This window comes from Phaenicophaeus curvirostris, chromosome 6 (genome assembly GCF_032191515.1).
Source record: "Phaenicophaeus curvirostris isolate KB17595 chromosome 6, BPBGC_Pcur_1.0, whole genome shotgun sequence".
Taxonomy (NCBI): Eukaryota; Metazoa; Chordata; class Aves; order Cuculiformes; family Cuculidae; genus Phaenicophaeus; species Phaenicophaeus curvirostris.
The window spans coordinates 20,360,622-20,374,110 of NC_091397.1; the positions used below are offsets into that span (position 1 = coordinate 20,360,622).

The window sequence follows — 13,489 nt, forward strand, 5'->3', positions numbered from 1 at the left end:
AAAGCTTCTCTGTATAAACTTTTTTCCCCTCTTAAATGTGTGACACTTCCTACTCTGTGTTAGATAACAGATGTACTCCATTCTGCCATGTAATAAGAGGTGCCCTTTGATGTGGTTGGTAGTCTGACATGGGACAGTGATGGGGGTTGAAATGGGTAAGAAATGCCTGCTTCTGTGCGATGCTGAAATGGGTAAGAAATGCCTACTTTTGTGAGATGCTGAAGCTTCTCCCATACTCCAAGAGCACCTGTGATACATGCCCAGTGCCTGTAGGCTGGTTAACTGCATTTGTATTTACTCCAAGAACCACAAAAAGGCCACAGGACTGCTGTGGGAAAGGTGTGAGTGGGTGGTGTTGGGAAAGAAGATTGCTCACCATCAACAGGAGGCAAATGCTTCATACACAAAGGATTAGCCCTAGAGACTTGGAACATACTGGTTCATCTTCTGAGTCAGTGCCTGCTTATGAAAGCTTATGTCTAAAATCAAAACAATCCAGCCTTCCCATCTGTACTTGATTTTTGTGTTGCTTTTTGGTGAATTGAATCTTGCTTTTTATCTGTCTCACTCCAATATGAGAACCTAATGCTGACTATCCCCTTTTGTACTTGTAATAATTGAGTTGATAGCCTTTACTTCCTGCATTCTGCATGTATGTTTTGTCCTAATTCTAGTTTCTTTCAGTGTAAAGTAGGATTAGCATTCTTTGTGCTGATTAAATGACCACCCTCAGAATGAACTTCATAAAATTGTCATCTTATCCCTAATGGGATAGAAACCTGGACTTTCACTTTAAGGCAGCTCACTTCTTGCAATATTTATTTCTTTCTGTTGCCCAGGAAGGGTTCATTCATACTGTCTATGCCCTTTTCTGAGGAAAGCATAAATACCAAGTCTCTGATGTCTGCTTTGTCCAAGTGTTGGTGTTGTTTTTTTTTCTTGCTGCAAGCAGGAAGGAGCATGCTTTATCAATCCCTAAGGTCTCCACTAGCTGTTTGTCTTCTACAGAAATGCCATTTTCAAAATCCTTCTCAGACTTGACCTCCTGATATCATGTCTCCGATTTCAACATGGCTTACTCTCCTGCCTCTCTCCTTGCTTTTCCAATACCTTCCTTCTATTCTCCTTATCTCTCCACAGCTCATACCAAATCTTTCTTGAAGTCTGCTTTCATTCTGTGAAACAGTCTTGCTGACTGTGCCATTAACTAGTTTCCGAAGATTGATTGTATGTCTCTGTTTTCTTGAAGTATACTTTTCTCCCTTGAACTTTATGCTTCTCTTCATCTTTTGCATAATGTTGCTACACCTGCTCCAGTGTGTTACCTTGTAACGTGTTAGTTAAACTCATAAACTAATATGGTTGATTGAAATGGTTTGCTGATTGACCTAGAGTGTAGAAGTGTGTGCAACTTTATGCAACATACATACGATAATACCAATGCAAAGCTGTTATACATGTCAACTTCCATGGAAATAAATACCAACAGCTAAGAGGGAAGCTTGATGGGCATGTTTTGACACAAATAGACTGAGTCTGACAGGTCAAGCTCATCCTATTTTCTTTATATTCATGAGGAAGAGAATTCAGAAGGTGGCACTTTCCCCTCATATGGTACACATGTAATTCTCTCGCATGAAATGCATAGACATAAAATTTAAAACTTTGATATATGTACAACGACTAGTTTATTATTCTGCACATTTTATATCTGTTCCTATTGTAGAGACTTTGAGATGCTAGTGAACTACAGGCGGAAAAAAAGGGAACCTAGGTGTTTTTCATTTTATGGAACAGGGTGAATAAGTAGGATTTAAGAGACTGAATCTGGTGCCTGTAGTTTAGTGTAGCAAAAGTTTGTGTGATTTACCTCATTTGATTTTATAGAATTATTTTTTTCAAATTTTATGTCATTATTTGGGGAATGGAGTAGAAGTATGAAGTCCATATCTGTAGATGGAGATAATTTTCTTTTCCACAGAAAGGATTTTGTTGTGTAACATTTATAATTATTTCCACTAGGAGGCAAACCTAGACCATCTTATGTGTTCCTTTGAACTTCAACTGTAAATGATAGTGGTTATTTTCTAGTGAACATAAACATTTGATTTTTGGATGAGCAGGACAAGCATTTTCTCTAGGAACTTACAAAAGTTATTCTTTTATTTAATCCTTTTTTTTAATTTCATAAAAATATTTTAAATTCAAATTTAGCAGTAGAACTCCTGAGTTGGGAGGCTTAAAATATAGTTTCTTTGATGCTATTTCTCCCATAGTTATTTTAAATGGTATTTAAATTTTGTAATCTTCTGGATTTTGTTTGTGAAAACATTCTTGGGTATTTTTTTGTTTCAGTATGAATATAAGAAATCATTTAAGCAAAGCAAAGGCTTCTATCATTTCATCCCGGATACAGCTGAACAAATCCATCACAAAGAAAATGCAGTGCTTCAAAGTCAGGTATATGCAATCATAAATGCTTATTGCAAAGACAAAATGCAGTGTTTCTAACAATGGTTGAATCAAATACAGAACTGCATGAAAAAATACAATGATACACAGTGCATATTTCATCAGAAGCACCCAGTAACGGGACAGTGTTTTTGCAGGACCCGAACCTAATGCAGGAGGCTTTCAAAAAAGAGATTAATGCTTTTCTCAAATTCAGACATTACTAGTTTTGAGGAGACAAAATATTACTCATTCTGAGTTTCCTACTTAAATTTGTAGCTATTAGTTTTCTTTATGGCTTCTGTAAAATATTCCACCATATCACAGACTGATTGATTAAAGCTGAATAATGTGTTTGCCCGTCTTAATCAAAAGAGTGGGAATGAATGAATTCAGAAGTCTTCTCCAAGCAAAGTGTATTTGCATTGTGACTTAGCAAAAAGTTGTGTGCTGGCGTCTTAACCCTGTGTCCGTTAGTGTGATTTTGCAGCAGCTAGCTTTATTAGTAGCTGTGAGGGGAAAGTTAGTGCAATAGCAGACTCTACTGAGTAAGTAGTTTGCCTTCCCACAGGTGCAAACAAAAGTGTGTTTCAGAATGGTGCTTCTGAGCCAGAAAGACAGGCCTGTGGGACCTGGTTCTAAAACAGGTTTTATTTAATGGAAACATGACAAAGGTTCCTATTGAAAAACTGCCACCTGTTCAGACATAGGTCATTCAATCAAAATCATACAATTAGTTCATAGGACTGTGATTGATGCCCCTAACTTCTGCTGCCACTTATAGGTCTGACATTTTGAAGAAAAGGAATAAATGACTCCAGAAAAAAATTTATTGTCTAGCTGCCCTATTTCTCCAACAGGTTAAATCTGGGAGGAGTCTTCCTAGTCAAAAGCCAATTATGGCTGAGACGGTATTTGTCTATCACCAATAGCAAGCAATCAGATCTCACATTGTGTCAGCTGCTGACAGCATTTATTTTATTTTCCTAGGTCAAGTATAAAGAGAATTATGAAAAACTGAAAGGCAAATCAATGCTGGAGTTTGTGGATACACCAATGTATCAAGTTTCAAAGGAGGCTCAAAAGATGCAAAGTGAGGTTAGTAAAACTGTGTGCTTGAACTAGCAAAATTTAGATCAACAGTGAAGCTAAGACATTTTGTACTAAGGTTAAGAAAATGGATGAAGCAGTGGTTCTCTTTGCTATTTGGTAGCTCAGTTCTGGTTTAATTTTATTTTTAGTTTCCAAAAGGCCATCGGCGCTAACACTAGGCAGAGACTGTATGTACTTTTTTACTTTTTTGCATTTAATTCCATGTTTAATGATGGAGGATTCTTGGGAGGGGGTGAGTGAAGCCACAAAGCCCAGTCTGATCCCCCGCCTTAACTGAAATGTTCTGCTGCCTGTTCAGCCTTGGAAGCTCAGCAATGGGGAAAGACTGTTCCTGGGCTCCAGAACAGCTCTGTCTGTCATAAGTCAGACCATATTTTTCTAACTTGTTAGTAAAAACTTCCAGTGCTGGAGGTTTTGTGACCTCCCAGACAATCAAGTCTAGTGCTTCACCACCCGTCGTGAGAGACTGTATTTCCCTTGCTGCAGTTTGAGTTCATTTTTTTTGCTGTGTATCATGGAAAACAGATGATTTCATCTTCTTGGCAGAAACTTTTATGTGTTTACAGCTGTTACCTTGTGTGTCATTTGTCCTGTCTTTTCTCTACCAATCAAATTGTTTCTTTCATAGATACTGTTAAAAATTCTTTTTATAAATATTATACATAGGTATTTTTGTCTAAATGGTGTGTCTTGTAGAGATTATCTAGGTAAAAAAATGAATGATAAAGTTATTTATTAATTTGGAAACTCATTTATAGCATGGCTCATTTTTGGGTCTGTTTACAGTGTTCTTTCTGAAATATACTTGGAAATATGCATGTACGTACCACTAATTGCTGTCTTTGCTTCAACAGAAAATGTATCGCAGAGATTTTGAAGAAGAGATCAAGGGAAGACCCTCAATGGATTTAGACAAGACTCCAGAGTTCCTGCATATAAAACAAGTCACTAGCCTTCTGAAAGAGGTGGAGGATTTTTATTTCTTTTTTGTTGATGTTGTTAAGCTATAAATGAGCAATAAACAGTATCACTACGAGCTATTGAGTGCTGAACAACTTAGAGTTAGCTTTATAGCTAAATAAAAGAGGGACTTCATGAGTCAACGTAGTAGTGTGTCATTTTATATTCTGAAATCCTGTAGTAAGAATCAACATTTTTTGAAGTTTCCTGATGAATGTAAGGAAATGATAGAAGTCTGAACCAGAAAAACAGAGTTAATGAAGAAGTCGGATAACTCCACGGAAATGGATCGTTGTCAGAACATTCCCTTGAGGGCCTCAGTTTTGGAATTGGTTCTTCCCCTGGGCTCAAATAGCCCGATTTGGTGACCTTCCAGGCATGCTGCAAAGACATCTGTTTGATAGCATTTAGGAGAGGGCCTAGGGCTTGCTTTCCAGACAGATGAAGGAGTGGAAAGGAGGATTTCTGTTGGTGTCCAGATGGCCGTTTTTGCTCTTGAGTAATTATTTCAGGTTTATGATAGTCTGTGGTGGTTATATGGATGCCTCATGCTGTGAGTAGACACTAATAATTAATTTAATTGAAATCATTATTTATTATACATGTTATGGATCAAAATAAAGAAGACCAAAATTCCATAATATAGCTGTGATATTACATAATCTGCTCCAAGCAAATTTTGTTAGAAGGGGTGCATTTTCTGTATGGTCACTGTTTTTTTAATGTTTGTCCAATGATCTTCTGTGTTTGTGGCATTAAAAATTAAATCATTTTTTCCCTTAACTGAGAATCCTTCCATATTTATTTTATTAAGAATTGATGTTTTTGCTGTTTTCCAGATGAACGAATTGACGATTTTAGAATGAAAAACCTTTGAACATTGTTCCTTTCCTTGTTCTTTAAACAACTTATGTCAGTCTATGCTAGATTTCATATGGGTAAAAAAAAAGATTTTCTTTGCATATATTTATTAATTTTTCATCCCCTTATAAATAATTTGGCTTGGCTGTTAGGTAGACAAGTCTCAAACTAGGTCTAGTTTGTGCGGTACCATTCTGTGTGTACATGTCTCATGTATGCCTACTGACGAGGGAAAAATGCAAATGCTTGCATTTCATTGAATTAAACGTGCTGCCTTCTTCATGTCTACAGAAGCAGTTAGTGCATGCATAGTTGCAGATGTGATATAAATGTTCAGCTTTGAAAATTCTGATGTAACTTCCCTACATAGTACTGTATGCTATATGCATTAAGATGTTCGCTTATTCTTACCTCCTCAAGTTTTATGACTCATTACTTAGGGAGTAAACCATGCTTATAAGCCAGATGGGAAGAATATGAGAAAATGGAAATAGTATTTTAATGCATAACTGCAAGAATTTCTACATTCAAGGAAAAGATTAAAAAACCAAAGATTGCATAGGTCATATTTATTATCTTTCAAGATAACGACAAGGTGATTTATTACTTCGTAGTCAAGGATGTATCTCAGTATTTTTTGTGTGAAGGTTCATAATAAACTTTAGATACTTCATGAAACAGGGAGAACTTGGAGTAATTAAAAATTAATTATTTGTTCAACTGTTTTTAAAAAAGAACCACCAAAACACTGTCAGATGTTTTCCAGGTTATTCTGTTGCCTTCCCACTGTAGAGAAATCTAAAAATAATTGCATTTTTTAGCAATAAAAACTTTCCTCTCTGGAACCACATTCACAACTCTTTTAGAAGAGATTGCTAAATTTAATAATTCTAAATTAATTGAAATTGTTTCTGGCTTGTTGTAGGAAGTGCTTCTGGTGATAAGTAGAAGCTTGTTTAAAAATACTTAGTTTCCTTTTGTTTAAACAAAGAGCTTATACAGAGACAAAGATGCTCAGTACTGCTTATGAAATGTAATACATGGTTAGGAGTGTTAGTTCATGTCTATATAAATCCTTCTGAAAAATACATTGAAATTTTTTTTCCTAGTTTCCTTGGTTAAAATAACTAAGCCAAACTTGGACATGGGAAAAACAGTTAAAATCCTTAAAAAAACTTCAACTTCAGTGAGCTTACCTCAGCACTCCACGAACTGGGAAGAAAAAGACCCAAATGTCCATGGGCACATTCTAATGTGTCTTTAATTTTATACTGAACATTTGAGTACTCTGGAGACTGAAGTTGCTAAATGTTGATGGATCATATCAGTGGTCCAGTGGCTAACGGGCCCAGAAGTGATATGGTGGGAATATTGCTTTTACTTCATAATTTATCAAGCAGTCATTTTAATGGGTCCTAGTTTAGCGTTCATAATAACACTAGGGTATCCATGCTGATTGTGATGCCATTAGTGAAACACAGGTAAAAATGGCAGCACAGCATATATTGGTCTGTAAATGCAAACACTACTGCAGTTAAAATGTCTGTAGAGATGCACCTGAAGCTTCTAAACAATGCGCTAGTGCTGTGTAGGAGAGTAGAGCAGGAAAATATACTGCTACCTTAAAACTTTTTCATCATTGTACCTTTTGAGTTCATAATTTCCAATTCTGTTTTAACTCTAAAACCTGTACTTCAGCTAATTCATATTTCATAGAAATATCAAATAAACCCTTCAGACATTTAATAAATGGTATTTCTTTTCAAGATTTTGCACACAATACTAAGTGGAGAAATCTCTCTCTCTCCCTCTCTCTCCCCCCCTCTTTTTTTTTTTTTTTTTTTTTTTTTGTAAATCCTTAGAAAGAGTATAGAAAAGATTTGGAAGAAGGGATGAAAGGAAAAGGAATGACAGTGTTTGAAGATACACCGGATTTGGTTAGAGTGAAAAATGCAGCTCAGATACTAAATGAGGTATGTAATACTAGTCAATGTTATTGATGTCACAGAAAATGTACTCTTCACGTTATACTGTACTGAAAATGTTCCATTTTTTTTTTTACATAATCTACTTTGAAATACATAAGTATTAAAACTAAGGCTATTTCTGTTTTGGTTTGAGAGTATAGAAAAGCACTGGAAAAAAGCCTGCTTAGACAAATATTTCAGGTTTTCAGGCAATTAAAAGGTCAGTGGGGATTGTTAGTGGGGTCAGTAGATGCAGCATTTAAAACTGGGTTCATTTTTCTATCTGTTTATTTGTTCAGCTAGTATAATTTATACTGCAAGGGAGAAAGCATTGACTGTTGATGGACTTGTAAAGAAAAGTCAATGAAATGATTTTGATTTTTTTGGAACCATGTACCTGCCATCTGAAAATAAATATTGCTAATGACTGCCAGGAATTTTGGGAAGATGTTTTATATAAACAAACTATTCTACTTGTGAAAGACTTTTCCAAAAGTAGAGTTGCTCCAGAAGAAATTACTTTTCTTGAGCTTATGATTCTTCCGATGCAAGTAGATAGGTGGAGGCTCCTTCCAGAGTTTATTTCAGAAATGAACTTCATTGGATTAAGTTGCTCTGAAGGTTGCATGAGAGAACATGAGTGTGTGATCTAGTGCCATTATGAAGGGCTGAAAATGAAAGACTCCTTGATCTGTCTACTGTCTCTTGAAGACCAACCAACCTGAGGAGCTTCTGCTCAGTAAGCCTGTGTGCTCAGCAGAGCTGTAAGTTCCAAAGCTGGCACAGCTGCAGCTCCTGTAGATGAGCTTGCACTGGTTGCCTGGGAAGCAGCAGGGAGCTAGAGGATGTGGGGAGACAAAAAAAATATTAGCTTACAAATTTTGCAAAAACCTGTGATTTGGGAAATTGAGACATGTTTTATCACATTTATTTCCACATCAGAATGAGACAGTGATGGAAAACTGAAAGTCTTTTGCTCTTGTTCTTGTAAGTTTATGCTGTAAGATCAGTCTGTTGTGTTGAATAAAAGGATGTTTTCCTTCCTGTAACTAATACGCAACCTGAAAAATAGTTAATGAACAGGAAAAGTAAGAAAATATTTTAATTATATGTATTTATTTGGAAAAAATAACCATTTTCCACAGGCAGAGGTAAACTATAATAGAAAAGAATGATCACTACTAGAAATAGCACTGCGTGAGAATATTTTAATCTTTTAATTTTTTATTAAAAGGAAAGGTACAATTATTGTATACAATATTTCAGTATTACATTTTAATATAATTTGCTGATGAGCAAGACATGCATCCTTGCTTGGATAAGCTGAAGATGAAATATTAATTTTGTTTCCTGGTTATTGGTTATTTATAATTTACGTTGTGAGGAAAAAGTAGTAATCATGGATGAGTGCTGCCACTTGTCTAATGGCTGTGGTTCAGGAAAGGCCTATTAGATGAATAAATGACAACTTCCTGCCCTGAAAGTTCACTGGAAACAATTCCATATGATATTAAGTTTCTAACATACAATCTTTTCATAAATAAAATGTTTTCTTAAAAGTAAAATGTGTTTCAATTAGGCTAGCACCAAGTACCACCTTGTTACACCATGTTCTGCAAAGCTGAACTTCCCTTGTACTTTAGACGATAATTGTAGCAACCTGTATGGACTAACTTCCCCACACATCTGCCAAATTAAAAAAATCAGTTGTGGAGTTTTGTACATTCAGTGAGTATCTCCTCAAATTTTTCTCCTGTAGTTGGTTTTGTGTTTTTCTGACAAAAGCTCTTAATTTAAGATTTTTGGTTGGCTTTATATCTTACATTGGATTTCTTGTACAAAAACCTACGTGTAAATATCTAAGTTATTGTGAATATAATGTATGAAGTTTTATCTTTGCAGAAACAATACAAGAAGGACTTGGAAACTGAAATTAAAGGAAGGGGCATGCAAGTTGGTCCAGATACTCCTGAGATAAGACGAGCCAAGAAAGCTGCTGAAATTGCAAGCATGGTCAGTACATTTGACAGAATGCAGTGAATTATGGGAATTGAGAATTCGAGATGTTGATCAATCTAGACAGTAGCAATACCACAGATTTTACCAAATACCTTGAGCTGCATAGAGTTTAAAATTTGCATAATCAGTATGTGGTGAAAGTTAAGACTTCCTGGAACTTTGCAGTTCATCTTTTGCAGATGGGATTTGCTCTTCATGAAGTACACCTGGCCTGGGCTGTGTTCAGTAGCTGCAGGCCCTACTGCTTTTAAGTCTAAATAGCTGCTTGTTTAGTTAGGGCAAAACAATAAACAGTTAAAGAGATGCTAAATCCTCATGACCCCTGTCTTGCAAAGCACACCCGAGTGAGAAAGTCTCATCTACATGTGTCTCTGTGGCTACCAAAGCTGCAAAGACATTTAGATGTGAAAGACTATGTCAGATTTGAAGTAAGGAGCCTATTAAAAGAATTTTTTAACTGGTCAGCAGCTACAGCGTAAGTGTCTTGTAGATAGATCCTGTAAAGTTGATACTGTTGTCTCAAAAGCTGTTCAATGTGAATGCTGTTCAGAGGACTTACAGACTAAAGTAAGAACAACTTAAGAATTTGGCTGTCAGACATGAGTATTTCTAATGCTATTCATTTCAGAAAGAATACAAGAAAGATTTGGAGAATGAAATTAAAGGAAACGGAATGGAAGTGGGCATGGATACCCTTGATATACAACGAGCCAAAAAAGCTTCTGAAATTGCAAGCCAGGTGAGTACAGAATGAATCTCTTAAGATTACGTTGGAAGTAGAGCACAACGAGATGTTAAAAATATAAAATCTTCTTGAACATACTTGGGCTAAAAGGAATAAGTAGTGCACAGTAAAAAAATCAAAGAAATTGAAGAATTTATTTTAAAATCTGATCAATGCCATCAGATTAGCTTTGAAGACGATTCATACAATACATGTAGAATTAGTTATAATTTTTGTTTCCTTCTTCAGAAAGAATACAAAAAGGATCTGGAGACTGAAATTATTGGAAAAGGGATGCAAGTTGGCCCAAATACTCCTGAAATACAGAGGGTCAAAAGGGCTTCAGAAATAGCAAGCCAGGTAGGAATAGTTCAAAGGCCGCACGTTTTAATTCTGTGTAACAATGAGTGCTTAACATTGCTCAAAATACTTGTTTAGTTCTGTAGAGGCTTTCATATCCGTATTAAATTAATTCACATGTTGAAAAAAATCTTACAGCCTGATTCTTACTTGTATTTAGGCATGTCATGTCATGTAGATTGACTTTAATTCTTTATGTATGCTTGCAGGTCTTTTTACATTACACGATGAGAAGGAGATATATATCCTGACAGTGAAGGCAAAATATGTAATATATATGGAAATACATTGTGTATATATGTATTTTGTATTTTCAGTGTGGGATACAGTGTCAGGTGTCCCACACAGACAATGATAACAATATCGTGTAGGAGAGAGGTTGAAGTAAATACTGTTCAAGGATGTTGAAGCTAATCAGCAATAAACATCCTGTGTTGCAGATTGGATATTCTGAATGCAAGAATGCAGGAAATTGACATTTTAAGTTTATTTTTCAGAAAATGTACAAAAATGAAGCAGAGAAGATGCTCTGTAACTATTCTGCAGTCCCAGACACTCCAGAGATGGAAAGGATAAGAAATACTCAGAAAAACATCAGTTCAGTGAGTAATAGTGCTTCTCTCTTCGCTTGCAACTTTTCAGGTCTTTTTCAGTTTAAACAGGCTCTCTTGTCCCACAGCATGAAATAGGGAACTTATGAGTAAATGTCTTTTGAACCATTTGCATAATTTTCCTGGCAAACCTGTACTACTCATTTCTTTCAGTAAAAAAAATATGCAGCTTTTCTAGGTGTGACACTGTTATTTTGAACTGCGAAACCACTTAGACCACCTTGCCAAGCCACAGTTATTTTTAAATTAAGATTTCTTTTCTTTTTCCATCAATCTCCAGGAAGTACTTTATTTAAAAGGACAAAAAATCCCTAAGGCTTGTTACTGTGCATATAAGATTTTTCATCTGTTTCCTAACATATGTACAGAACATCAAGATCCAGGACAGATCAGGTTTCATAAGTTTATGTATCTAATGATTTTATGTTATACTGGATATGTTTTTTAATTTTACACTATATTTAAATTTAATTTTATTCCTAAATATAAAATATGAGCTTGGATATCTGAAATTGCCCAGTTTCAGATGTATTTGTTTCCATTTCCCTTTTGGGCCAGTTCATTCTGTTGTTTGTAATTCTGGCTTTGCTTGTAATGTGACAGAGGAGAAGAATAAATATGGCCTCAGGAATGAAAGACTGTCCAGTTACTGTCTGTTCTTATGGCAGACAAAGTAATACTAATAAAGCCAATGATTTGAGAGAAAGGAATATGAGTTATTTAAATATTTAGTAATATCTGACAAGGATATTGTTCTTCAGCTTAGAGATTTTCTCATCTTCTCCAGCTTGCAAGAGTACAAGGTCAGTTAGTTTCTCTCAGAGGGGTTCACCTGCGGCTATCCCACAGCACTGCAGCTTCACTAGGGGAGTAAGAGCCTGCAGAGAAAGGAGAGAAGAAAAGTCTCTGTGGCTGTCCTGGGTAGTGATCTCTCCTGTAACATCTGCCTGCCATTACCTGCTCCTTTTCTTCCTTCAGATTACAGTAGCTCAAAGCTACATCTTTCTAACAGGAGCTATTGACAGGCACACTGGCCCCAATTTCATTTCTTGTAATCTGTTTCTTCTTGGTTTTAAGCAGTGCCCTGCTGCACAGTGTGATGATGATTGGCACCGTATCTCATGCCACTGGCATCCTAACATGCTGTGCTGAAACTCCATGTGACAGAGGGAATCCAAGCTAGCATCTACTGATCTGCTTTCCTCCCTGCTCTAGTCTTTGATAGCATTTGAAGGAGTCCTCAAATAGGTCAGTGGGTAAGGCAGGGTGGACTCACTAACAGTTCGGTACCAGGCACATAGTAAGCTTCCACTGCATAATTAAGCCTTGACAAGCCTCTGACATATCTGAACCCCTTGCAGCCCTGCAGAACAGTCTGAGCTTTCAGTGACAGGGCTGACAATCATCCTCTTTGTTAATGTAATACAAAATATAAACATTTTGTCTTTGAGGTGATTTTTGTTTTATTTATTTAGTTGTCATCCTTCTTTTGTTTTTGAACTGGATCCTCCGGATGTAGGAAAGCAGTTTATAGCTGTGATTCAATTATCCTTTTTTTTTTTTAAATTTCTTTACTTTTTAATCTTTCAGCGTTCTGTGCAATTTAGTTTCAAAAGGTAAGTTACCTTCAAAAAAGTTAAGATATAACTGGGAGCAGCCCCAATATAAAAAAATAATGACCTCTAATAGGCTTCTAGTTTTTGGATTCCATCTCAAGTATTTTCCTGCTTTAAGAGACAAAAAAAGTGGCTGGCTCTGCAGATAAGATCAGTGCTGCTTTTAGCTCACTTGCTTACTTGGCAGATGATTTACAATAGGGTATTTAGTGCACAGTCATCTCTTTCACAGAAAAATTCTCATCTCAAATGTTTTTTACCACTCCCTCCTTGGTAGAGTAGAAAAGTATATTTTAGTTCAGTCCACTATGTAAATCTTTCTACCTCGTAGTGACATATTGGTGCAGAAGAATTTTCAAGTTCTTATTCATAAACCATCTCTGTTCTCACATGGTAAAACAAAATTCTAAATTGTTAAAGGTTTTCTGAATAATTAAAAAACTAGTCATGGACAGAAATAATTCACTCTCCTCTGGAATATATTGCAGTGCTGGTCACACTAGATTGCAAAGGACTTCAAGGAAGTAAGAGGATTGCATCAAGAATGAAGTTTTATTGTTTAAGGTTTATTGATAGAGAAAAAATAGTTAAATCAATCTTGGTTTAAGAAAGGCAGAAATACTAAATGTTAAAGATTTATCTTATAAACTCCAGGACTGGAATTATTTTTACACTACCATCCTGGAAATACTTACTGGAGCGGCAACTGCTGTGGCACCGAAAACTGAAATTCAAGTAAAACTTCTTAAGGAGTTCTTCAGCATGAACTGGTGCTCCATATTGTTGTTGTTTTTTTTTAAATCAAAG

At 35.9% G+C, this 13,489-nt stretch overlaps 1 protein-coding gene across 6 annotated transcripts in view; it reads left to right on the forward strand.

The window, feature by feature from the left end:
• The window catches only part of NEBL (nebulette), a 412,617-nt gene that overhangs the window by 34,261 nt on the left and 364,867 nt on the right, over positions 1-13,489 (forward strand). For 4 of the 6 annotated variants that reach the window (XR_011337639.1, XM_069859522.1, XM_069859519.1 and 1 more), the window contains 8 exons: positions 2,356-2,460; positions 3,442-3,549; positions 4,419-4,529; positions 7,248-7,358; positions 9,255-9,365; positions 10,000-10,110; positions 10,345-10,455; positions 10,953-11,057. Coding sequence is in view for 5 of the 6 variants with exons in the window: in XM_069859522.1 (XP_069715623.1) it covers positions 2,356-2,460; positions 3,442-3,549; positions 4,419-4,529; positions 7,248-7,358; positions 9,255-9,365; positions 10,000-10,110; positions 10,345-10,455; positions 10,953-11,057 (873 nt within the window). In the remaining variant the exon portion in view is untranslated. The remainder of the gene's footprint in view (positions 1-2,355; positions 2,461-3,441; positions 3,550-4,418; positions 4,530-7,247; positions 7,359-9,254; positions 9,366-9,999; positions 10,111-10,344; positions 10,456-10,952; positions 11,058-13,489) is intronic. The other 2 variants (XM_069859520.1, XM_069859521.1) reach the window with 1 other exon arrangement.